Raw genomic sequence first — 25,655 nt, 5'->3', positions numbered from 1 at the left:
GTGCTGGCTCATACAGTGGACTCCTTTGTTATGTGATAAAAAAAAAAAGAAGCAATATTATTGTGTTCATGGCTGGTAAGGGGAACACTTCTTTCCAAAGTTATTTCTGGACATTTCTATTCATAATAGGCAACCATTGTTTTTAGCCTATCAAATCTTCATTATTTAAAGCAATGCCATTAATTGCCATTCAATTTGCTGATCTCCTAGTATTCTAAAATCCAAAAATTATATATGCTTATTAGTGGCAGAGATGTTTCCAGCTAACTTACTTTTTGTGGTTTAAAAGCAATATGATAAAGATTGGTGCTTGGGTAGACTTTGGGTTATAAGCCCAGTTTGCAAGCTCGTAGTAGGTTTTCTAAAATGTAAAAAAAATTGCATTCAAACATTTTGTAACTGAATAATGGCATCTGAATGCATTTCAGTTTTGCGCACGTAGATGTACCAGATCGAAAATATTTGTAGATGTGCTTATGGTTTATGAGCAGGGTTGAAAGAGAAAAAGCTCTAAGGTGTGAACTATTTCATAGGTCGTTATACTCTACATTGGTGGGGTTTTGTTCCAGAAAGCTCCTGCTGTACTGCAACATTCATAGTATGGACCAGGAGTAAGAATATATTATAGCAATGCTAATGCAATCACAATGAACTTGTGGACAATGTGTAAATTATAATTTCATAACCATCTGTTGCTGTCCAAAAACTTGCTGTCGCCAACACAAAATATAAACTAACATGAGTGGCAGACCACATCCATTGCATGTTCTCCTAAAGGCTGAAATATACTACAAGCTAAGTACGGGCACGCATACGCAGGATGGCTGCCACACGTATCCTGCATACTTTTGGTCCGTACTTTGTGCACGTTTCCCGAGGCCTTGAGTGTATGCATACGCAGGTGCAATACCAACAGAAAATGTGGGGCAGTATAACTAAGATCCTCTGAGGTTCTGTGAGACTGAAACATCAAAGTAGTAGTACATAATGAATAAGCTTAATGGTCTAACGCATTATCGTCGCTGCAGCTCTTTTATATATATTTTTTTTCGTTTTCTATACATACATTAATAATAGTACCTCCTCTGTCGCCATGTTTATTGTGATTGTACAAAGTCGGCAATTGTCAACATATTTCCGGTCAGATGGAAAATGTTTTGTCGCGGACTACCTCCTTGTGGACATAGCTTTTAAATATCCATTTAGACATAATCAGTGGAGTATGTTAGCAATGCCGCTTTCGTAGCATTCGCATACACATATGTACCTCTCCAAAACTGGAGTATGTCGAGAACTTAAGTCTACTGCAACTATACTTTACTTCCAGCCATACATGCTAAGTCACTGGTTTCCATGTATTCCACGAATGGCCAACAAATACTATTGCTGCGTTATGTGGACTGTTGCTGGTGTGTGGGAGAGATTGAAAGGAAGCTACAGGCCAGGGGTCAGCAGCTAGCAGCAGGGTGCCCCACTGGTGACCATCTTCTGCAGCCTACCTTCATGGGCTGTCTCTCTGTGTATATCTGTGACTGGGACAAGGCAGATGTTAGAATTTAGGGGGTTCCACCGATCACAGACCTGGTGGACTGGTACTTTATCAAGTATGAGTTGTCCCTCTACTGCCTAAAGAGGATTCGTAGGGGGGAAGCCACCATAGTACAATGAGTACTTTCTGCAGGAGCCGATGTTCTAATGATGTCACCTCGGTACCTTCATTTTGCATTCATTATCTTGAATCAGTTATTGTTTCTTGTGGAATGCATATTAGCTGATAATTATAATTACAAAAATAAATACATACTAAATAAATTACAATTAACTCAGAGATTTATTATTAACATTTTGGAAAAAAAATGTGCAAGAAATATAGAAATAGGTTGTAATGACAAACATGAAACAAGAGCTGGGGTTGAAAGGTAATTGGAGGGCTTAGCAACTGATTGATTTTTGATTGCGATTTAGCAGGCGCTCTCATACAGAGCTTTTCATACTTTTTCATATGGCAATTTGAACCCCCAACACCTAGCATTGCAAGTAGAGGTCTTTATGGGTCCTCATGGATCTCATACTACTAGCCTTGTAGAACTGCATGGATCTGGCGTGGTTACATTCAGAATGTACAAGACCACCCTTTGTCACTGGAGCCAAAATTCTAAACCCTGCTTATTTACAAAGGGTGTCTTATTAGACCCAAACATATCTTTGTGTTAACTTCATGTCTGACCCTGACCTTACAGGTGCATCTAAAAAAAACAGAATACTGTGAAAAAGTATTTTTTCCCCCGTAATTCAAATAAAAAAAGTGACACCTTATAAACATATATTCTAGATTCATTACACAAAGTGAAACATTCCAATACTTTTTTGTTTCTTTCTTGGTGATAACAGCTTACAGCTCATGGAAATCAAAAATCCAGTGTCTCAAAATATTGCAGTAAAAAATCTATAATACAGAAATGCCGACCTGAGAAGAGCTCTAATCAGCTAATTAACAAAAATGATCTGCAAAGTTTTCCTAAGTATGCTAATTTATGCACTCAATACTTGGTCGGGGCTCCTTTTGCACAAATTGCTGCATCAATGCAGCGTGGCATGGAGGCAATCAGCCTGTGGCACTGCTGAGGTGTTATGGAAGCCCAGGTTGCTTTAATAGTGGCCTTCAGCTCGTCTGTGTTGTTGGGTGTGGCGTATCTCATTTTCCTCTTGAAAATACCCCATGGATTCTCTATGGGGTTCAGGTCAGGTGAGTTGAATAGAAAATCAAGTACAGTAATACCATGGGCAGCAAACCCGTTACCAGTCATTTTGGCACTGTGGGCAGGTGCCATGTCCTGCTGGAAAAGGAAATCAGCATCTCCATGAAGCTTGTCAGCAGGTGGAAGCATGAAGTACTTTAAAATCTCTTGGTAGAAGGCTGCATTGACTCTGGACTTAATAAAACACAGTGGACCATCACCAGCTGATGACATGGAACCCCAAATCATCACTGACTGTGGAAACTTCACACTGGACTTCACACAGTGCCTCTCCACTCTTCCTCCAGACTCTGGGACCTTGATTTCCAAATTAAATGCAAAATGTACTGTCTTCTGACAGTGCAATGACCTTCTGTGGCTTACCCTTCTTTTGGAGGGTGTCAATTAGTGTCTTCGAGACAGCTGTCAAGTCAGCAGTCTTCCCCATGATTGTGGTGGTGTGTACTGAAGTCTCAGGGAGTTAATTAGCTTTTTAGAGTTCTTCTCAGGTCAACATCTCTGTATTGTAACATTTTTATTGTAATATTTTGAGATTATGGATTTTTGATTTCCATGAGCTGTACGCCGTAATCATCAAGATTGAAACAAAAAAGGCTTGAAATGTTTCACTTTATGTGTAATAAATCTAGAATATATGATTTGATTTTGATATATATATGATTTTGATTTTCATAATTCAAATTTTGATTTGAATTATGAAAAAAAGGAACTTTTCCAGGATATTCACATTTTTGGAGATGCACCGATTAATCTGAAATTATTGCTATGTTGAGCTTCCAGGTTTGAAATAAATCTTTGGAGAAATATTACATACAACGGATGGGATGGAAATACTGTTAAACTTTGAAAATGGACATCATCAAGCAGAGCCATTTCTAGGATTTAAAGATATTGGGGACTGCCCACAAGCCCCTCCCCCTCAAAGAAGTAAAACAAATGTCAACAGGAAAATAAAACATTTAGATATCTCAGCCTTCATGCTTGTGTATTACTGGTTGTCAAGTATTGCTGGGGGATGCTGAGACTCCAGTTTCAGGAGGATCAGCCATTGCATGGAGTGGTGCAGCAAAGCCATTGTGTTGGGCAAATTGATAAAGTTATTACTTTCAAGAAATCATCTTAATCTTAATGTGTTTTACCAGTTAACCAGATATGTAAAATTTAGCTGGTTTTCTAAAAAAGAAAACGAGGGAATATATCCAAAGCTAAGGGACAAATAGAAATGAATAGCTTCAATAATTACAGTGGATATAAAAAGTCTACACACCCCTGTGAAAATGCCAGGTTTTTGTGATGTGAAAGAATGAGACAGAGATAAATCATGTCAGAACTTTGTCCACTTTTAAATGGGATCTATAATGTGAACAATTCAATTGAAAAACCAACATAAATCTTTGAGGGGGGAAAATGAAAAATAAAAACCTTACAATAACCTGGTTGCATAAGTGTGCGCACCCTCTTATAACTGGGGATGTGGCTGTGTTCAGAATTAACCTATCACATTCAAACTCATGTTAAATAGAAGTCACTACACACCTGCCATCATTTAAAGTGACTGATTAATCACAAATAAAATGCAGCGGTTCTAGTAGGATTTTCCTGACATTTTCTTAGTTGTATCTCAGAGCAAAAGCCATGGTTTGCAGAGAGCTTCCAAAGCATCAGAGGGATCTCATTCTTGAAAGAAATCGGTCAGGAGAAGGGTACAAAATAATTTCCTAAGCATTAGATATACCATGGAACACAGTGAAGACAGTCATCATCAAGTGGAGAAAATATGGCACAAAAGAGACATTAACAAGAACTGGATGTCCCTCCAAAATGTATGAAAAGACGAGTAGAAAACTGGTCAGGGAGGCTTCCAAGAGGCCTACAGCAAAATGTAAGGAACTGCAGGAATTTCTGACAAGTACTGGCTGTGTCCTACATGTGACAACAATCTCCCGTATTCTTCATATGAATGGGTTATGGGGTAGGATGGCAAGACGGAAGACTTTTCTTACAAAGAAAAACATCCAAGCCCAGCTGAAGTTTGCAAAAACAAACATCAAGTCCCCCAAAAAGCATGTGGGAAAATGTGTTATGGTCTGATGAAACTAAGGTTGAACTTTTTGGCCATAATTCCAAAAAGTATGTTTGGCGCAAAAACAACACTGCACATCACCCAAAGAACACCATACCCAGAGTGAAGCGTGGTGGTGGCAGCATCACGCTTTGGGGCTGTTTTTCTTCAGCTGGAACCGGGGCAATAGTCAGGGTGGAGGGAATTATGAACACTTCCAAATACCAGTTTTATTGTGAGTTTTGTATTTTTTATTTTCCCCCCTCAAAGATTTCAGTTTGTTTTTCAATTGAATTGTTCACGTTATAGGTGACATTAAAGGTGGAAAAAGTTCTGACATGATTTATCTTTGTCTCATTCTTTTACATCACAAGAACCTGGCATTTTAACAGGTGTGTGTACATTTTTTATATCCACTGTATATAAAATGAGAATAGAAATAGGTGACCAAGACAAGAGATACCCAAGTCATCCTATTTCCTACCACTTGCCCTTGCCCTGCTATTCTCATTTGCCCTCATCCTGACTCATCTGCCCTCATCCTGACTCATCTGCCCTCACTTTCTCCATATTTTGTTTTGATAAAGACTACATTTCTAATTGAATCTATACACACTAACCCCATAATGAAAAACAAAAATGTTTAGAGATGTTTGCCAATTTATAGAAATTTAGAACTGAAAAATTGCATGTACATTAGTATTCAGAAACGTTATTCAATACTTACAGTAGTAGAATGCTTTTGACAGTGATTATAGCTTTGAATCTTTTTATCTATACCTCAACTAGCCTTACAAACCTACATTTGGGTGTTTTTCTCTTTGTAGAGCCTCTCAAGATCTGTCAAATTGAATGGGGAGTGTTGGTGAACCACGTTCTTCATCTCTTACAGTAGATCTTCAATCGGGTTCAAGTTTGGCCTTCCCTGACTGCAGTCAAGGACATTCCCAGACTTGTCCCAAAGCCACGTTGGCATTGTCATGCTGAAAGATCAATCGTCATCTCTGTCGGATGTCCTGTGCACTCTGGATCAAGTTGTCTGTATTTTGCTTGTTCATCCTTCCTTCAGTCCTGACCAGTCTCCCAGTCCATGCCACTGAGAAGCAACTTGATAGCATGATGCTGCCACCACTACACTTCATGGTAGGGATGGTGTTCTCAGGATAAAGTGCAGTGTTAGGCTTGTACCAAAAAATAGCTGTTAAAAAGCTATATTTTGGTTTAATCAGACTAAAGAATATACTTCCACCTAGCCTCAGAATCTCCAAAATGCCTTCTGGAAAATTCTAACCGAGATATGTGTTTTTTGCCACTCTCCCATGAAGGCTTGTCACTTTTGTGAAGCACCTAGGCTATTATGGCAGAACTGAATGGTCTACCACCTTAGCCGTGGAAGACTGTTACTACTTTAGAGTTGCCAAATGCCTCTTGGTGGCCTCCCTGACTGACCTTTTCACCCAATTCACAGTTGTGTCATATTCTCCTGATTTCTTGATAATAGGCTTTATGGTGCTCCTGGGAATATTCAATACCTTGGGAATGTTCTTACATCCTACCCCTGATTAGTGCTTTTGAACAACATTATTCTGAAATTACTTTGAATGTTCCTTCATCTTCATTTTATTGTTTTTGTTTAAAAATGTACTAATCAACTGTGGGATCCCCCTGAGACAGGTGTATTTAAACAGAAAGCATGTGAAATATCTTAAGTGCACAAAGATGGACTCCATTCAACTAATTACATTACTTCTAGAGACATTTGGTTACACCACAGCTCATTCTCGTGTGTAATAGCAAAAGGGGTGAATACTTATACACTTAATAGTTTCCTGTTATTTATTTGTAAATAATGTAGAACAATTTGCAGATGTTATTTTCCACTTTGTGTTGATCAGTGGTAAAAAAATTAATAAAAAAATTTGGAGAATTTAAAGAGCCACTGTAGCACCAGGAAGAGTCTTGGGCATCAAACGTCTTCTGAGACACAGTGATGGAGCCCATACGTCCCTGGGAACTTTCAGTGCTTCACCATTAAAATAATAAATTAAGTTTATAACAACAAAAAAAATTGGAAAAGGTGAAGGGGTCTGAATACTTTCTGAAGGAACTGTACATGGATTGAGGAGAAAAAAATTCACAATGACAATGAGCATCAGCAACGGTTCAATGCGTTGTCAAGATGCATTGTTAAAAAAATCTATAATCGATTTGTGTGATAATTTTAGTAAAGCTTTTTTATATATTTCTGAATATAATGGCGCAAATTGTGCGAGTAATTATGCAAACTCGAAATTAAATAACAATTGACTATTAAAAGGGCTACACCAAAAAGAAGTCCAGGCCTAACAACGCCACTGCCATCTAGTGTACATAACTAAAAGCGATGCATTTCATGTAATCCTAGAAAATAATGAATAAACTATATAACAGGGAGAAACTGGCAGAGCTTAAATACGCATCTTTTTTTAACCTCATTTGTACTCACTTAAATGCGGTTACTCGGGGAAGACATCGCACATGCAAAATAATAATAGGCTAACTAATAAAACCATGCCAAATAAGATCCTGCAGCCTGAAGCTCCACCTACCGCTGTGCCAGCGAACATCTGCACACTGATTTTCTCATAAATGCTTTAGCTAGCATTTTTCCAGTAAATAGGGAAAAAAATCTTACTTTTCTGTACGTGCCCTGCTATCCAACAATCTATTAACTCTAACCACTAATACGCGCGCAGCATGTGGCTTCCACTTTTCTCCTCCAGGGAAGGATAAATTATATACAGATTTTGCACACCGCACGCTGATTGGGACGATATAAAGCCGGTGCGCTAATTGTATTTTCAAGTTAGTGGCACATGACTTGTCTCTTCAACTGTTAGAAGTGTGTTTAATTGAGTTTCAGATGGATCCTTGTGATTGCGCAAAAAGTAAGTTTATGCCGGTAAATGTTGAATTGATGTGTAAATTCGGACATAGCAAACATTTAATTTCCAAGCATTTTCATGGCACGGTATCCTTATCCATGTTAATTTAAGTGTTCTGTTTATAGCTGGAAGTTGCAGTTGCAGTGGACCCTGCAAGTGTGCAAATTGCGGATGCACCATGAAAAGTATGTGAATGGCTAAGGCAGAGGTGTCAAACTGGTTCCACGGATTTGCCTGCGGGTTTTCGCTCTCACCTTGTACCTGATTGAATAATTAGGTCATTAATTGGGTAGTTTCTACCCTCACCTGGTTGGTTAGGTCTGAACTGGTCACCAATGTATAGGAAAAACCTGCTGATACTCGGCCCTTCGTGGAACCGGTTTGACACCCCTGGGCTAAGGGGACAGTGTGTTTGAAGTTACTTTAACCCTACTGCTATTTTGGAAAAAATAAGAATGGCAAAGAAATGTGACCACTAATATTTATCGAGAAGTGGCTGCAAGTGATGAGGATACTGTCAACAATATTATCAATGCTAAGGCTTTAACTTAAAAATTACATTTAAACAAATATTTTGGTGTTGGTGGGGTGACAGTTGAGAACTTAAAGCATTTATACTTCAAGGTGCTTGTAATACATGTTTTAAAAAAATTTGGTAGCAACAAATAGGCCATTTAACTTCTACCAAAGAATAGTTTAAAAATCCAAAGATTCTATGTTCTAATTTCTCCCTGCCAGTGAGCAAAGGCCTTGAATGTTATTTCCCAAATTTAAGCAAGTGCAATGGTCTAGTGATAAATCCCATGTTTTTGTTTATCATTCTTTCAGGTTGTTGTTCCTGCTGCCCATCCGGCTGTCTTAAATGTGCTTCTGGCTGTGTGTGCAAAGAGGGAAAGCTGTGTGATACAAGCTGCTGTCAATGAGATGGCGCATTGTCTTCTCAGGCACAATTGTCCTGGTTGTATGTGCTATTGTGTGTGCGCAAATAAATTGAAGCTAGGATGTTTCAGCCACAGAAAATGTCTCCTTTATTTTTAGTAAGCTCAGTCAACTTTATATCTGCATATAATAATGTAAATAAAATTACGGGGTAAAATTAACGTTTTTCCCCAATGCGATTCGTTTCCTGACGTTCACCAAAAAAAGCCGTTCGCGAGCGACCAATCACTACTGTGTAGGTAGGCCTACTACTTCGAGCGCTTGTTTAGAGTGGAACAAAAGCTAACGATGTTGAAGTAGATAAATGCGTAGAGGAACATGTCATGAAACAAAGTAAAGCGAAGCATCGTATTTGTGGTTCACTTCCACAGTTTGTTTTAAAGTCTGCTAACAATTAATCACAGTAGCTCCCTCAGCTGACGCAAGTGTCAGTCAAGCAGCTGGCACAGTAACATGGGACTGTCTTTCATGAAGAAAGGGGGAAGACTGAATGATCAAATGTATTTGTGAAATTAAATATTAACGCATGTCTTTAACTGGCTTTGTTTTAAATATGTATATAATTTGTAAATTTACTTGAGTGACCCAAAGGTGTATTATATTGAGAAGCAACAATATAATTTTGAATTTTAATTCATATGCCTAATCCAAATTGGAATTTATTTTTTGTTTATGTTGCTTGATATTAGTGTTTTGTCACAGCACATCTACAATTCAAGTTTTCATGTCATTGTAGTTAAAAGACAAGCACAGAAGAAAAGAGGAAGGAGAGTAAGTGGGCAAGGAAGTAAGATGAAGAGGAAAGACAAATAGGTCAGGCAGGAGTGAAGAGTATGGAGAGGTACCTAATAGAGGGAGAGAGCAGAGAAATACAGGAAACTGGCAGCAGGTTAGTAACATTGAGTGTACAAAAGCATCCTAAAGAGGACGAGTAGTAAAGATGGGGAGGGGTTCACCACTCTGTGAAAGATGGCGCAGGCAAGTAGTGCAACAATTTCTCAATGTAAAATTGCAAAGAGTTTGGGGATCTCATCTATGGAACATAATATAATTGAAAGAGTCAGATAACCCAGAGAAATCTCCGTAAGCAAGGGAGAAGGCCGAAACCCAATAGTGGATGGGCATGATCTTCGGGCCCTCAGGTGGGAGTGCATTAAAAACAGACATGATTCTGTAGTGCATAGGTCTTCAACCTTCTTCTGGGGACCCCCCAGCCATTCCATCTATTAGGTGTATCCCAGACCTAGCACACCTGAATCAACTTTTTAACTAATCAACAAGCCCCTTACCTGTTGAATCAGTTGAGATTGTTCAGGGCAAAAACTAAACTGTGAGATGGCTGGGGGGTCCCCAGGAGAGGGTTGAAGACCTATGCGTGGAAATGACTGCATGGGATCTGGAACACTTCCAAAAACCATTGTCTGTGAACCTAGTAGTTCGCAGCATCCACAAATACAAGTTAAAACCATGCAAAGAAACTATAAAAAAAAGATCCAGAAACACTGCCACCCTCTCTGGACCCAAGCTAATTTAAGATGGACTAAGGTGAAGTAAGAAACTGTCCTGTGGGCTGACAAATCAAAATTAGAAATTATTTTTGGGAATCATGGATGCCGCATCCTCCGAACTAAAGAGGTCCGGTCTGTGTGCTGATAACTGGTTTTTATTAGTGTACAGTTGAAAAAGCCAGCATCTGTGATGGTATGGGGGTGTATTAGTGCACATGACATGGGTACATATGTGAATGCACCATTAATGCTGAACAATATATACAGTTTTTTGAGCAACATATACTGCCATCCAGATTACATCTTTTTCAGGGAAGGCCACTCCAAACCACATTCTGCACATATTACAACAGCATGACTCCATTGCAAAAGAGTGCTAAACTGGCCTGCCTGCAGTCAAGGAGACCACAAACTGTTGAGCAGCTGAAATGCTATAACAAGCAAGAATGGGAAAACATTTAACTTTCAAAACTGCAGCATTTGGTCTCCTCAGTTTCCAAAGTAACACAGAGTATTGTTAAGAGGTGATGTACCACAGTGGTAAACCTACCCCTTTCCCAACCTTTTTGAAATGTTTTGGCATAATATCCAAAATGGGCGTTTTTCAAAAAAACTAAATCAATTCTCAGTTTCAACATTTGACATGCCGTTTTTGTTTTATTCTCCATAAAATATAGGGATAAATGATTTGCACATCTTTGCATTGTTTTTATTTGTATTTTACACAGCGTCCCAACTTTTTTAGAAACGGGGTTGTAAATAAAATGTCACTGAAATAACGATTACAAATGTAACTGTGGTACCAAACCTAAAATAACATCTGTTTTCATTTCAGAAATCTGGTCACCTTACATTTCAAGGAATCTTATCTCCATGACCTGTTGTCAGTCATGTGATCACCATTCCAATTCGACCTTCATGGATCAACCAATTTTATTTCGCCTCAGTGGTTCTACTCATGCTAAACGGGTGCTATGACAGTGACAAACTGGTTTCAATATACTAAGGGCACATAGGTAGGGGTAATTGTACAACTGGCCAAGTAGGCCAAATGTATAATTGGAGAGGGGTGAACGGGATGTCTGCTTTTACCTGCAAAAGCATTGGCAACCGGGTAGATTTACATAACTCCCATGCCATATGCATTATTTCCCCCACCCAACAATCCTGCACCACCGAAATTATCCAATACACACTTCACCAATGTAGCAGAGGTAAGAATGAGGGGCCTTATGAATTCCGTCAATGATGTTCCGTTAACACATTCAAATTTCAAACGTTTAAATTGCAATTCATTCAGCAACACATGAGTAATGTGGTACTGTAATTTTACAATTATAAACCCATTGCCGGTGTTTTCCATTCCAGTAACAGAATCTACCACGACCTACGACCAGCTCCAAAAACACAGTATTGGCTGTAACCAACCACAGTACTGAAAAGAAAATACATCCTAGCCCTACTGACCAATACGCTCTGAGACATTTCGTAGCTGGGGTAAAATTGACCTTGGCACTAGCCAATGAACAACAACGGATACAGCTCAAGTTTGGTTTCACTGCAGCAGTATAGCTCGTCCAACTTCTGATACGAAAATAGCAAAGAAACATAACAATCAATTTATTCCCTCAGGTTGGTCCTATTGGTGTGGAAACTAACTGGCTATTTTATCCGATAACATCTACCTTTGTGGCGTTGAATCAACGAGTCAACACCAATAAATTGTCCTACTGTGTTTTGGCGGACCAGCTAACGTACCAGTTAGCTGACTGGACATCATCTGACATTATAGCGAGCTAGCGCGAATTGCTAGCTACTACGGATACAATCTAACGTTAGATATCGACTTTCATTACCAAAGACTCCCAGGTAACGTTAATGTTATGGACGATAGCTTCGCAGACCATCAGTTTCTGTTTTAGCAATCTGGCTAGCTAGATGGCTATCTTGCTAATGTTCGCTCATAACGGAGTCGAGACGGTAACTAGCAAGGTAGCTAGCTAGTCAGTAGCTTGAATATCAGCTTAACGAGCTGTATTTCTGATCTACTTTACTTCAATGTTTGTTTTAGGCACAATGAGAGGTCTAGCTGGCAGGTAGTTGCACATACATAAAGGCTTTCTTTTGTATGTGAGTACGACTACGAGGACAACTTGACTCAATTGTGGGTGCCGGTGGTTGTTGTCAGATCTCCCTGTCCTTTGACCCTGACCCCTGTCTTCAGCATGCTGATGGTGGGAGACAATGGACGGATGCACTAAAATGAGTGTCACAGAGCTGTGTGAGACGGATGACCTGGCCACCAGCTTGGTGCTGGACCCCTTGCTGGGATTCAGCACCCATAAAATGAACGTCAGGTAAGCTTTTTAAACCTCCCTCCCTTCACATGACATTTGCTACATTGTTTCCAAAATACATTTTTGTTGTGCTTGTTATCAATGGCTACTCTGCCTCTCGTCATCAGACACCATCAACCAGTGTAAGGGACACGTGTTACTCAAAAACAGTTCAGGTGTTACTCCACAATTGCAAATGCTGATTGTTTACCCTTGTCGTCCTGCAGTCCACCCCCAGAGGTCCGTCGTTGGGGATACCTCAAGGAGACTCTGCTACGCTTCCAACGCACACATGACCTGCAGGCCACTTTCGAAGCCCTCACAGTGGGAGATTGGGCGAGTGACTACTTCACTGGGCTGGGCACCCACCGCCTGGAGCTGCTGAAACAGCATGTAAGTGTGTGTTTGCATGATCGTATCCATGGGAATTATGCATTGGAGTGTCCTCTGTGACTCCTCATTTGTTTATTTGCTTTTGGTGGGTGTATTTGTTTGAGTCGTTAAGAGCGTCTCTTTTACCTCTTTGGGTTGTCATGATGGCTGCGTATCTAACATTTTCTGGATCTTTAGTCAGCTGCAAGAAATGTAGAGTTTCCTGAAGCTTCTCCGCCTGTGTGGATGGATGCTGTGAAGTTATTCTCCATGCACCACATCTGCTTAATAAAGTTATCTCAAATCTGAATGAATGTCTCTGCGAGATCACCGCAATCATGGTGTGTTAGTCCACTGGGCTAGGGCAGTGGTTCTCCAACATTTGGCCCAGTGTATCATCTGTGTACCACCTCAGGTAGCCTTGCGGTTACAGCGTGTGACCAGTAAACAAATGGTTTCTACACTGACTTCCTGAGCCAGCAAGGTGAAAGGTTTGTGGTTAAGCAAAGCAATTTACCCTGAATCCCGCCCACTGCACCTCTCCAAACTTGGAGACTCTGAAGTCATGTTTTTGGTGGGACCTTATGTCCAATGGCTGACTAAAAGGAGTGTAATCCATTAATACTAAAGGACCCTAAGAAAGTTGACTTTAATTCCGTCACTAAAGATCCAGAAGCTTCTGCGCAGGTTTTTCTTTTCATGCTTTATGTGCTGCTTGCCCTCCCCCTCCCTTTATAGTTCTTACATATTTACTGGTAAGCCCCCCCGCCCTTCACACTTCTCTCTTCACACATGATATGATCAATGCAGACTATATCTCTGCCTTATATGGTGCCTTGACACAAGCAACACAATTCTTATCTTCCACCACTTATTTGTATACCGACCAGGGAGTGTGTGGTTCTGTAATACTATTTGTACAGTTTTCACACATTTCATGGGGGCATAGCTAGTTGTTTATTACCATATGTGGCTGCATTTGTGGTATCCTTATAGTTATGCTGCGATATCTTAGCCAGCTTTTGTCTGCTTGTCTGCATTTTGGAGGTTTGTGGTGATCATGGAAGTAGCCTAACACTCACTTTGGTGTACAGCGCATTATAGATTTTTCCCCACGGAGTCCCACATCCCCCCAGTCACGCCCTAGTCACCTTTGACTAAAGGTTGACTGCAAGTAAGATTGTTTTGCATGACCTAGTCTGCCACCCTAGCCAATCTTTGCACTGCGGATTGGAAAAACTAAGACATTACATTACTGTTTAGACTGCCTGCTTGTGTCTTGCATTTCTTTGCCGGTAAATGGGTAAATAATTTGCCTATATACTACCTTTTAGTGTGTGCTTATGTTTGATGTAGACTACTGTTACAAATTACCGCAGAGAGTTTTGTACAGGACACTGAAGTGCGTAGAGTACTACACAGATTGGACGAAGACGTCCCATCATCTTTGAAGAATCCTCCCGGATCTGTAGTCTGCAGAAGGAACGATCAGAGAAAAGCGGAACCAGACACTTTGTATCTTGAATGTGTGTTTGAACATGCATGGAGTTGGACTGATTTAAATTTTTTTTCTTCAGGTGTATCGCTACCTCTGTGCCTTCCTGTTGGATAGCGGTGTCCAGATTGAGTCATGTGACCGATACTCTTCAGAAACGAATGGAGCAAAGATAACCTCAACTAAGCACTGGTAAGAATACATTTTATTTTAGCGTTTGCGTTTAGTAGTCATGTAATTATATATTTTTATGTGTGTCTTTGTATAAAGAGAAGTAAAAGACAAAACAGTGCAGATAAAAACAAGATGCGGTTGGACACCTAAGAGGCTTTCCTGGACAAAAACCAGGCATCCCTAAACAGAATGGAAAATAATTAAAATAAAAAAATTATATTCTAGATGTTCATGATATTTAGTTCCTTGAACACTAGGACAGATGGAGCCATGTAGTTAGGTGTGTAGTCTTGCCAATTTCTTTTAGGTTATGTCATTTGTGTAGGTAGGAACTGTGTGTTTGCCCAGATGATATTAGATATGGGTGAATTAAACTGTAATGTAGAGATGGGAAGCATGCCTGATCCAAACCACCAATCCTTCAGATGATATCAGTGGTCTCTATCACATTCGTGGGTCACATCAGCACAATCTTCGAAAAACAAATACTACGATTTGCCCCCATGTTTCATTATCTGGTTGAACGGTATTGTGAATCATTTTATTCCTGATATCAAAGTCTTTATTTCTGTTTGGCGAGTTGCGTGTGAGGCTGCATGTTTGAGCCACGCACTCCCTCTTTTTAATCCCTCATATCATCATATTGGACAATGTACATAACTACTGACACACTAATCACTGAGCACCTCTAAGATCTGAGTCAATACAAAGAGTTGTACGTTCCATCACTAGACCTTATTGGCCATGTTTTAATAAAGCAAGCCACTGCGCCAGGCATTTACAAAAAAATCTAACATTTTAATTGATAAATCAACCCAATTAAAAAGATCTAATGTTTTCTACAACTGCTCTATTAGATCAAGTCATGATACCGTTCTTAACACAAACATGGAGACCTACGTCCCAATGCTTGTAGCCTAATCATAGATGTAATGGACAGCACTCTAAACTTTAAACCTATTGAAATTACTGAATTAATCATTATGTTTGTATGGATGTGCCATACTCGAATGCATCATATATTTTTCAGGGTGGGAATAAATCATATCTGGTTGCTGCCAGCTAAAAGACTTGGTGGAAAATCTTAGTCTGTAGCCCTGCGTTATCCAAATTGAGTTAGGTATTTCCATCAACTAAATCTCAAAGGTATCTAGATTAAATAAAATTCTTACACATTTTGGCTTAATTGATTAGAAATGCTAAAGATCTATAAAAGTATATAGCCATTTATATGTATGTTAATGACTGTTGTAGTGCGATTTAGCAAGTAATATTTTTTTTTAATGACCCTAATGCTTTGGATGAACTCTGCAGATTAGATAAATATTGTCTGTGGTTTAGTGTTTCTGACTGCGTGTTTGACTGCCATGCTGCATCCGGCAGGTTTGTTGGTGAACGGGTGGAGGTTCTGCTGGGATGTATAGCTGAGCTAAGTCCAGCAGACAGTGCGGTTCTGAGAGCAGGTGTGAACGACTTCAGTGTGATGTACTCCACTCGTAAGCGCTGTGCACAACTCTGGCTTGGGCCTGCTGCTTTCATCAACCACGGTGGGAGTCTTTCAACCCCGACTACTGTCTGTCACACTCTACATGCACTGTACACGCACTAACACAGAAACCCACTGTGCGCACACTCAGAACAGACAGACCATCTGCTTCTGGGATTTAGCTACAGACATGTACTCCCGATAGAGCAGGAGAGGTGAGGTATCATGTTATTAGATCATTTTCTTAGAGATGAGTGATGGCTGCACGTAAGCTAAGTCCTTTTTTCATATATATATATATATATATATACACACACATATATAATTAGTATAGCTAAGCATATCTTATTACAATGATTTTTTTTATTTTCTAAAATATTTTTTTATTTTGGTCTAGCGGGATCCAATGCTCTTCTGATGCTGTTATCTATTGCGCTTACCGGGTGCTGAACTTTTTAGTTTGCTTCTGGTCAATTCTACACAGCCATGGCACATGGTTCAGTATTTAGAAGCTGTTATTTATATTCTAACCACATGTTTCTTTCTTTTTTTGGGATGAAGACTGCAGACCAAACTGTAAGGTAATCTTCAATCATCTACCTTTTTAGTGATGTTGTTCTTGTCGCTATGCTTATATCGGTGTGTTCCTATGTAGTCTTCAATATCGTGTTATTAACATCTTTGGTGTTATTAGCCTCTTCAATGGTGTGGTTTATGTTTTTATAAATTTTGTGTGTTAGAAATGTTACTTTCCCAGAGCTAGCAATGTCACAGTATTTCTTCTCACCTCCCCCAGTTTGTTCCTGGCGATAAGAATGGAGCCTGTGTAAAAGTGGTGAGGCCCATTGCACCTGGGGAGGAGATCACCTGTTACTATGGCGACAGCTTTTTTGGAGAAGACAATGAAATGTGTGAATGTTGTACATGTGAGAGGTGAGAGGATTCAGACATTTCTGCTCATTGTCTCAATGACCTGTCCTGGTAATATGCACTAAGAACTGTACCTGTATACTGGCTGTGTTTTTATTTAGGAAGGGAGAGGGTCACTTCCGACACAGAGAGAGACAGCCTGGGTGTGATGATTCAAATGACTTGGTTGGCCAGAAGTACCGGCTCAGAGACACAGACCTTCGTCTTAACAGAGGAAAAGCACACCTCCCTCCTACGTTTCGGCCTACATTTCTATTTACTAATTCAGGCAAGTTTGTGTTTTTCTCTCTTAGCAATGCCTTGTTTTGACAAAACTGACTATACAAGAGGTACTATTTCTAGGCTTTTGCCCAAGTGTTTTACAGTGTTGAGCAGTTAGCAACAGCAAGAAACTAGAATGTAACGTTAAGTGCAAAAGGCACTTTTTTTAATTTTGGGGTAATTCATAGTTATTTTTCTTTCTGCTTTAGCTATCCCTTCAAGGAATTCCTTTACCCAGCGGATGAAAAGAAATGCGTTGATGATGAGCAGAAAGACTAAAAGGTGGAAACAAGACGGGAAAAAGCGGCGATCGGTAATGAAGCAGCAACGGCTCATAATGCCATCCCTGTCAGAGGTGGTGTTAAGGGATCTAATGGTTCGAGTGCGTCGCCACACGGTCAACTTCCTCTTGAGCTGCAAGGACCCCACCAGCAAAGAGAGGGCCTTGCTGCACCAGCTTGAACATGTGCAGACGAACGAGTGGAAGAAAGAACAGTCTGATCTCCACTGTACAAACAAAGAGAATGATGGAAAGGAGAAGAGCAGCAGTGCTTTTGAGTTGAATCTAAAGCCTTTTACTCTTCACTCTTCCTTGTCTTCTCAAGAGACGGCAGAACCAGCCGTTTGTGGGCAGATCCTGGGTGGCAAACCTGTACGAGTGTTGGATAAAGTATCTGTCCAGACAAGGATCTCTTCCAGAACAAGAAGTATGATCAGAAACACACCGCAGTCCATTTCCAGAGCCAATAAGAACAACAAAATCATTAGCAAGCGCACTGACTTATCCAAACCCGTTTGTGGAAAAGGCAGCAGTGGAAGTCTTCAGAAACACATAGATAGCTGTTGTGTAAAAGATGCTACACAGAATGACTTAAAAGATATTTCTGGAACCAATTGCATAACCATCGGAAATAACCCTAGCCTCAATAATGATGTGTCATACATCAGCAACAGAACATATACTGGAGGAAGCAGACTCAAAGGCAGCAAGGCTCAGGGTGCAGATGAGGAACCACTGGATGTGGCAGTAGAAACTGTTAGAGAAGTGGAAAGTAATGGGACCCTTGTGGAGAGCAAACCCACTGGTAAAAAAGTAGAACTTTGCCAAAGTGCTTTGGATAAAGACAAGAAACCTGGGAATCTTCAAAAACCAGTTAGAACTGCCCTTGACACTAATGATCTTACCACCGATTCTGTGTGTCCCCCCTCACTTCCAGTATTGTCAGGACTTAAGCAAGTCACAGTTAGCTTGATAAGAGTGTCAATGCCAGGAAGTGTAGAAGAAAGGGCCTGTCCAGGAGTGGAGGAAAAAGACATTGTGAGAATACAGAGCAGCATACCAGTTCAAGCAGAACAGATGGGTAGATCAGCTACTCAAGGAGGAGAGGCAGAAACCAGAGTGTCCAGGTCCCAGCAAAACACAAGGAAAGGACGAGGCAGGAAGTTGTCAGAAGCTGAAGGTAAGAAAGGGGTGAGGGAAATGTTTTTCAAAGCTAAGATTAACAAAGTTGGTGTAGGGTCGGAGCAGACGACTGTGGTAAAGGGTGCTTTATTACATGATGAAAAGGAGGGAGGTAATAAGGTCATTGAAATACAAGCTGCTTGTGGGCTGGAACAGGGTAGTGTTGCTGGAAAAGGGCACAGCGAGAGTGTAAGTGACACTGACATAGGGAGAAATGAAAATTGTAAAAGTGTACAAACTACAGTTGCCTGTGATAAGAGGGTGCTTAGAGGGCAAAATGAGGCAGAAAAACTGAGTAATGGAAAAGCACCAGGAGGACAAAATGGCAAAAGTTGTAACCACATTATTGGAAAAGATAAAGGTAAGAATGACAGAATGTCTGAAATGATAATAAAGAAGGGTAGCATGCCCATAACTAGGGTGAAGGAGGGTATTGTCATTAAACAGGTGAGGGTTCTACTTTCTGATATTTTAATTAAAGAGAGGAATCAGAAGGCTTGCAGCACAGAGAGTGGGAACACAGAAAAAATTGAGATATCCGCCAAGCATAAGGAAATGGAAGATGTCAGGGAGGCAAATAAGGATGAAGAGAAAGGGGTTAGACAGCACATTTCAGAAGCACAGATAAATAGTTTGTCTGAAGCAACAACGCCAAGTGGGGAAAATCTCAGAAGGGGGAGGGGGAGACCTAAAAAGATGAAACCTCATGATCATGGTGAAGACTTAAAGGTTCCCTCACCACAGAGTAAAAGTAATGAATTAGTTCCAACAGAATATAGGCTTCCCCAGTCTCCTCCTTGTTCAGAATATATTCAGACACATACCCAGGCAAACATTCCTCTGAAGAAACGTATGTTCCGGAATTCTGTAGAGATAGACTCTGAGCAGAGCATCAGCTCTCCTGTGTCGGAGCCATCCCGCAAGGATGTCGAACCCTCCACAGAGCTGAGGCGGGACCTTACGCTCTGTTCAGGAAGAGAAACCAAAGCTACCAAAGTGCTGAAGGAGGACAGAGGTAGAGCTGGGCTGCGGTCTAATAGTGACCCTAAATTGACTATTTCAGGGCTTGGAGTCAGATCTCGGACACCGGCCATCAAGAAGACAGCAAAACAAAATGCAACGCCCAGAATACTGCATCCAACAGTCACTTCAGTAGAAGACCAACCACTGAATAATGCAGGAACGGATAAAAAAGGAAACCAAGTGGTACTGGAACATGTATCTGAGGAGGACAAATATGGTCCAGGGCATGGTGAAAGCCCACCAGATTCTACAAAAGAACATCCAAATGAGGGGGGAAATAATTCTGAGTTATTAAATTCTGAGTTAATAAATTCACTGACATCACAAACCTGTAAAGAGGAAATAAGAGAAGGGCAAAGCCTCAACTTTAAAATCCGTTTTAAGAGAAAGAGGGGCAAAGTGTGGGAGTTGGACAGACCTGTTGGAGGAGAGGAATTGATTAGTAAAACAGAGAAGAGTATTGATTCACAACAATTGGAGCCTTATAGGGCCATTTTAGATTCTGTATCAATCTTTAACCTAGAAATGGAGAAGGGTGCCCAGGCAGATGAGAAGGAGACTCATGATGTACGATTTTGGAAGAGGCGTAAAGTTAGACGTAGCAGATTGGGGAGTTTGAAAGATGGTAGTCTGCGGTTGATGAAAAGGCAGAAGGAGGTTGCGCCCGTGGACCCGGAGGTTGCGCCCGTGGACCCGGAGGTTGCGCCCGTGGACCCGGAGGTTGCGCCCGTGGACCCGGAGGTTGCGCCCGTGGACCCGAAGGTTGCGCCCGTGAATCCGGAGGTTGCGCCCGTGGACCCGAAGGTTGCGCCCATGGACACCAAACAAAGAAAAAAAGTACAGGGTGGGCTCAATGAGCGAGGGATGAATGATGTGCTAAATGAGGTTTTTGAGGGTGTTAAACAACTGCCAAGAGAAAATGGTCATCCCATTTTTGGCGAGAGTATGTCTCACACTGTAGAGGGAATGATTTGCGAAGAGACACCAATTCCTGATGGGACCTGTGAAAAAGAGATACCATCCTTCAAAGAAGACCTAGAAAATGTAAAGAATATTTGTATTGGAGTAAATCGTATTTTTGTTGACAGTGGAACACTGCATGAACCCAAAGTAAAGGAAGAAGACCAACCCTTACCGAGGATAAAGTTGCGGCGAAAAATCCAGGGTTTATGGGAGGTAGACAGCCAGGAATTAGAGCAGAGAGAAGCAGAGTATAAAAAAGATAAAAAAGAAATGACATGCGTTAAGCCAAAAGAAGAGTGCCCTTCCCAGCCATCTGCCTGCCAGAAACTCAACAGTGCAACCAAATGCAACATTTTTAGAGACTCCTCCAGTGGTCAACCTTCCGAACCGCCCCCCCTTACTTTATCTCTGTCACCCTTGACCCTTAACTCACCCCAACCCGTAGGTTCTGATGTGATTGTTTCTGCTCCAGAAACCGTAAACAGGAAAGCCATGCCAGAAACCAATTATAGAGTAGGCAGGGGAAGGGGACGAGGACGAGGAAGAAAAGAGAGACAAAAAACTGAGACTCCGCGGAAGGGTGCAACTGGTGAGACTGGAAGTTCTTGTCTTAGTCATAACCTGCTACAGATAGATAACAGTCTTTCTAGACTCTCTGAAGGGTTATGCCAGTCACAGTCCTTAGAAAAAAACACACCTTATTGCCCTCCTTCTACCACAAAAGTTCTATCTCAGTCTCCCCCATTCAGTTTTCCAGAAAGGATGCTTTCTACAGAATCCAATTTTGCTACTTGCTGTGAAGATCTCCTTGACTTTCAGTGTCTCAATCTTGAAGGGTACTATCATCAACAGAACATCCTTCAAACCTCTCCGATAGACCTCTGTCCAATGGATCCCCCCAGTGGGCCGTTTAGTAGTCCCCTCTCTCATAGCCCCTCGGACGCTTGGAATCCAGAAACTCCTTACCTTGGCCCTCCAAGCCCTGGAAGTATCTTCAATACAGAGGATCAGCAATTTTTTAATGGCCTCATGTGCTCCAAAAATGAGTCTCTCCCTTTGGATTGTGGAGTTAAAGATGCATCCAAAGACAAAGGGCTGCTGAATCCAAATTTTAGTTGTCCATCCCTTAACAGCTCCGAGGGGACATTTATGGATCGTTTTCTGATGAAAAATCCTGGAATGAAAATTTCAAAAGAGGATTCGAAGACACAATCCTTATCTTCAGCAGCCAAAACCCAGTACTCTGTCAAAGAATCATTCATGACAAATACCAATACTCCATCCGTCGGCTCCCATCCCCAAAATGTTCTCAGTCAGAGCACTAATGTGACAAAGGTTAGTTCTGTCCATTCACATTTTAAGGTGCAGACCCAAGTCAAAGCTCCAGGTCCCTTCCATCAGATGGGCTCGTCCAACAAATCTCAATCTTTTTCCACCTCTCAACCGGTTCAAAGTTCCTTCAAAACTGGGCCACAGAATTACATAGCCAAGTCCGTCCATTCAGATCAAATGGCTAGCAAGTTTGGCTCACAATTATTCTCTGTGGGAAATCCTAATGTGGGAGATGATTTCCGCAACAACTATGACAAAAGTTCCAGTGTAATTCAGAGCGTTCTTAAGTTTCAAGGAGGGAAACCAAGTCAGAATTTAAACAGTGCTCCTACTAAAGTTAATATTTCCACCGGAAGCCCTAAAATATCAAAACCTCAAAGTGCAAAATCTAGATACGGTGAAACTGAAAAGGTTCATCCGAGTAACAAATGTTCAGCTTCTAGTCCTGGTGGTCAAAAAGGCCGCATGTCCAGTTATAGTATCCCTTCAGAAAAAGATGCTTTTCATCCCAATTCATCCAACTACCCCGTCAAGTCAAATCAGCACAATGACAAAGTCCATCCAGATTATTTTCAGGCATCGAGTAAAAGTACGCCGACAACGTTTGAGAAGCCCCCCTCCGACAAACCCCAATACACTGAAACATGCTTTAACAGCAAGAACTTCTCCAATCTCCCAAGGCCTTTCTTTTTCCCTAGCCAAGCTCCTCCAAGCTATGGGTCCCCTCACTGCAGAAGTGTGAACCAGGACAAGCCCTGCTCTGCTGTGCACACCCAGAATCCGCACTCTTCCTACGTCTCGTCCGTGTCGCCCGACAAACTGTGTTTTGATTCTTCAGACTTTTCCTTTTCCACCACGCTCTCTCCCTCTATATCTCAGCACAATAGCCCCCAAGTAGCCCACAGCTCTCCCTCTGGACCACAGGCACCAGCAAACAAACATCTGCCCCCCTCCTCTTCCTACTCTTATGGTCACCAAGGCCCACCTTATGTGGTCAACTTTACTGGTGACCACTCCGTGACTATGGGCCTGGGAGATTACCCAGGGTCAGCTCCCACCAACTATACTTACCGGTGCCTCATGGAGCCTTCGGGCACCCAGGGGAGGCTTGTTCTGGAGCCCTGTGGACCCCAGCTCCCTCACTCACCCTCTCTCTCTGTGGGGGGCTTTTCAGGGCTTAAAGACCCGGATGATCTCTGCAAGAGGGACTCACAGGAGCAGTGCCAGCCTGGAGACCACCAACCAACGTCCCACCATGGTCCCTCTTCCTCCCACTCTTTGAATGCCCCCGTCTCAGACCGTAAGCCCAAGAGACTAAGGCTGGTGGTGACTGATGGCCTAGTGGATCTGGACCTTCAGTACGCAGACTAATTTATACTGGTCTGTCTCATCTGACTTTGATTCAGTTTGTAAAATATCAATATATCATTATTGTACAGAATTGTTCAAGGAGAGCATACATCTCCCCCAGTGTTTTTTTTTTAAACAACAATTTACACAGTCTACCTGTCCTCATGTTGATTTATTGTTACTGTTGTCTGTTCTTTTGGATACTGTTATGATATGAATGTCTTAGACAAGAATTTACTGACATCTGTGGGGTTTGAGTAAGGCTTAACATTTTTACTTCTATTTATTTTGTGAATACAACCATATTTTGTGTTAAATTCAGTGACTGAGGAAAACATGTGATGAATAGGTCAGTCACTTCACAATCCTTTTCTGATGTGACTTTTCAGAGTCTGTTATAGCAAAGGTCAGCCTGGAGGTGTGCACACTGGTCCCTCTGGTAGTATGTGGAGGCCACCTTATTATACTGTAACATAGTTCAATGGATTGTTCTTTAAATACGAGATGTGAGATACACAAACCTTTTGTGCATTTTAAAACATGGTTACTTGACTACTTGTACTTCAAACATTTGTTTTAAACTTCTAAAACAAGCAAGATGTGCCTCTTCCAACATGTTCCTGTGATTTTGAACGGCAGGGCTTTGATTCATGTTGGTTTAAGTACTGTCTACTCTCTGTAAAATGTAAAGTTTTATTGGGTCTTCATTCTGTTTCACAAAGTACATATACATGCAAGTGGTTCCAGGAGTGTGGAGCTATTTTAGGTACAATGTGCTTTTTGTACACGTATGTTTTTGCACTGCCTTGCCAAATTGAGAAAGGATAAGCTCTCAGTGATGTGTTAACAAATGCACCGTGCAACAACAATGCGTGCCCTGTAGAATGACTTGCTTGTTCCCGGACAGCTCCTCTGGAGGGGGGGCATGCGTGACATGAACTGCAGCTCTCCACAGCTGATGTCTAGAGAACTCACAGTTTCCAGTGAGGGAGACGGGGTGGCTAGGAGACCGACTGCAGTGTTTTCTGCAGAATGAGGTTTTCTTTGGTGTTGTGTAGGTCAAGGGGTAGGTGATACCATGCTATTGGGGTGACTTGGACTATGTGGACGCATTTTGTGTTTCCACCCTTTACCCTCAATCCACACTAAGAATATTTGGTGCTTATGGCATTATTTATTATGAAGCAGCATCAAAGCATCTGTAGTGAATTAGAATTATAGACAATGACTTGTTACCTGGATCTTTTAGTCTTGTCTAGCTCATTACTTGATTGGATCGCACTGGTTAGGCTAGTTGTAGATGGTGATCACAATGAAATGTTATCAGAGAAATGTGTAGTCAGCCATGTGGTTGCATGTGTTCTTTTTACATCCCAGAATGAGATTCACAGGGGATTTTTTGATATGGCTGTTGCTCTTCCTTTCACATTTCTAATGTCATTTGAGCATTCCATTTTCCTGATCTAGACATCATTTCAGTAGCAATTTAACAGAGGTACTCAATAGGACTACATAGCCTTACATAAATACCATGAAGTAATGTCTGTCTGTCTGTATGTGTATATGTGCATACTGTGCACATAATGGCCAATTAACTATTTATTTCAATATCCTTATTAAAAATGGTGCTTTATTGTAATTTAATATTTTACACATAATATTGATTGTTTAAAATATAAAAGGTTGATTTATAATAGACTATAGAAAATATTGTTTATTTACTGTTTTAAACACATTTCATTTATCCTTCCCGACTTCTCCCCTGGATCAACATTTAGAGTTGTTTCTGGTGGTGTTGTATATCAACCTTTTTGAAGAGGTAACGTCTTTCTAATGGTCTGCTGAACAATGTAAATCATTAAAGACATTCTTTTTTTGAATCATGTGGCAGATGCATCTTTTTGTGTTCTTGGTGTAATGTATTCAGTACTGTGACATACACTTCTGTAGTTCTACTGGAATGTGTGTTATGAAACGCCAGTCTACCTGCCGGAGAAGAATGAAATACAGTAAAGCAATTATTTAGACTGAATTTACATCTTGCAGGGAACGGCCATGTTGTTTGTGTTTGTGCGTTCGTGCTGCACACTAAAGGTGGATGTGACCTGTTCAGCCTAGCTGTTGCATTTGCTTTTCGCACTGGAAAAGGGACGTTAAGTTTCTCGGTTCAGTTTCATGTCGTGGACTTGGGAGTTATCTGTGCATGGGGATTTAATCGGTTTAATAATAGTTTAACAGCAGTTGCACATGTTAGTTAACCTTATATAACATTGATAAAG

General features: G+C 41.0%; 1 protein-coding gene across 7 annotated transcripts; it reads left to right on the top strand.

Moving 5' to 3' along the window:
* The first annotated feature begins 11,721 nt into the window (after nt 1-11,721).
* kmt5c (lysine methyltransferase 5C) lies at nt 11,722-25,256 on the top strand. 7 transcript variants are annotated; one of them, XM_020051174.2, is made up of 10 exons: nt 11,722-12,061; nt 12,264-12,288; nt 12,381-12,549; nt 12,756-12,921; nt 14,478-14,587; nt 15,953-16,116; nt 16,617-16,636; nt 16,852-16,988; nt 17,087-17,253; nt 17,456-25,256. In XM_020051174.2, exons 3-10 carry the CDS (start codon nt 12,437-12,439, stop codon nt 23,395-23,397), a joined length of 6,819 nt encoding a protein of 2,272 aa, XP_019906733.2. In that variant the 5' UTR covers nt 11,722-12,061; nt 12,264-12,288; nt 12,381-12,436; the 3' UTR covers nt 23,398-25,256. The 7 variants fall into 7 exon arrangements, with proteins under 7 accessions (XP_019906733.2, XP_010872433.2, XP_019906734.2 ...); XM_010874131.3 differs by having other exon boundaries at nt 12,264-12,322; nt 12,417-12,549; XM_020051175.2 differs by having other exon boundaries at nt 12,264-12,549; nt 17,456-18,706; nt 23,201-25,256.
* The last annotated feature ends 399 nt before the right edge of the window (nt 25,257-25,655 follow it).

Source organism: Esox lucius, chromosome 11, assembly GCF_011004845.1.
Source record: "Esox lucius isolate fEsoLuc1 chromosome 11, fEsoLuc1.pri, whole genome shotgun sequence".
Taxonomy (NCBI): Eukaryota; Metazoa; Chordata; class Actinopteri; order Esociformes; family Esocidae; genus Esox; species Esox lucius.
The sequence above is the reverse complement of the archived record's forward strand: the minus strand, read 5'-3'. Positions and strand labels throughout refer to the sequence as shown.

Coding starts and splice junctions, on each gene's coding strand:
- kmt5c (XM_010874129.3), top strand. CDS start 12,437: ATGGACGGATGCACTAAAATGAGTGTCACAGAGCTGTGTGAGACGGAT. Junction 14,588..15,952: donor ATAACCTCAACTAAGCACTG/GTAAGAATACAT, acceptor TGCATCCGGCAG/GTTTGTTGGTGAACGGGTGG. Junction 16,117..16,616: donor TGCTGCTTTCATCAACCACG/GTGGGAGTCTTT, acceptor TTTGGGATGAAG/ACTGCAGACCAAACTGTAAG.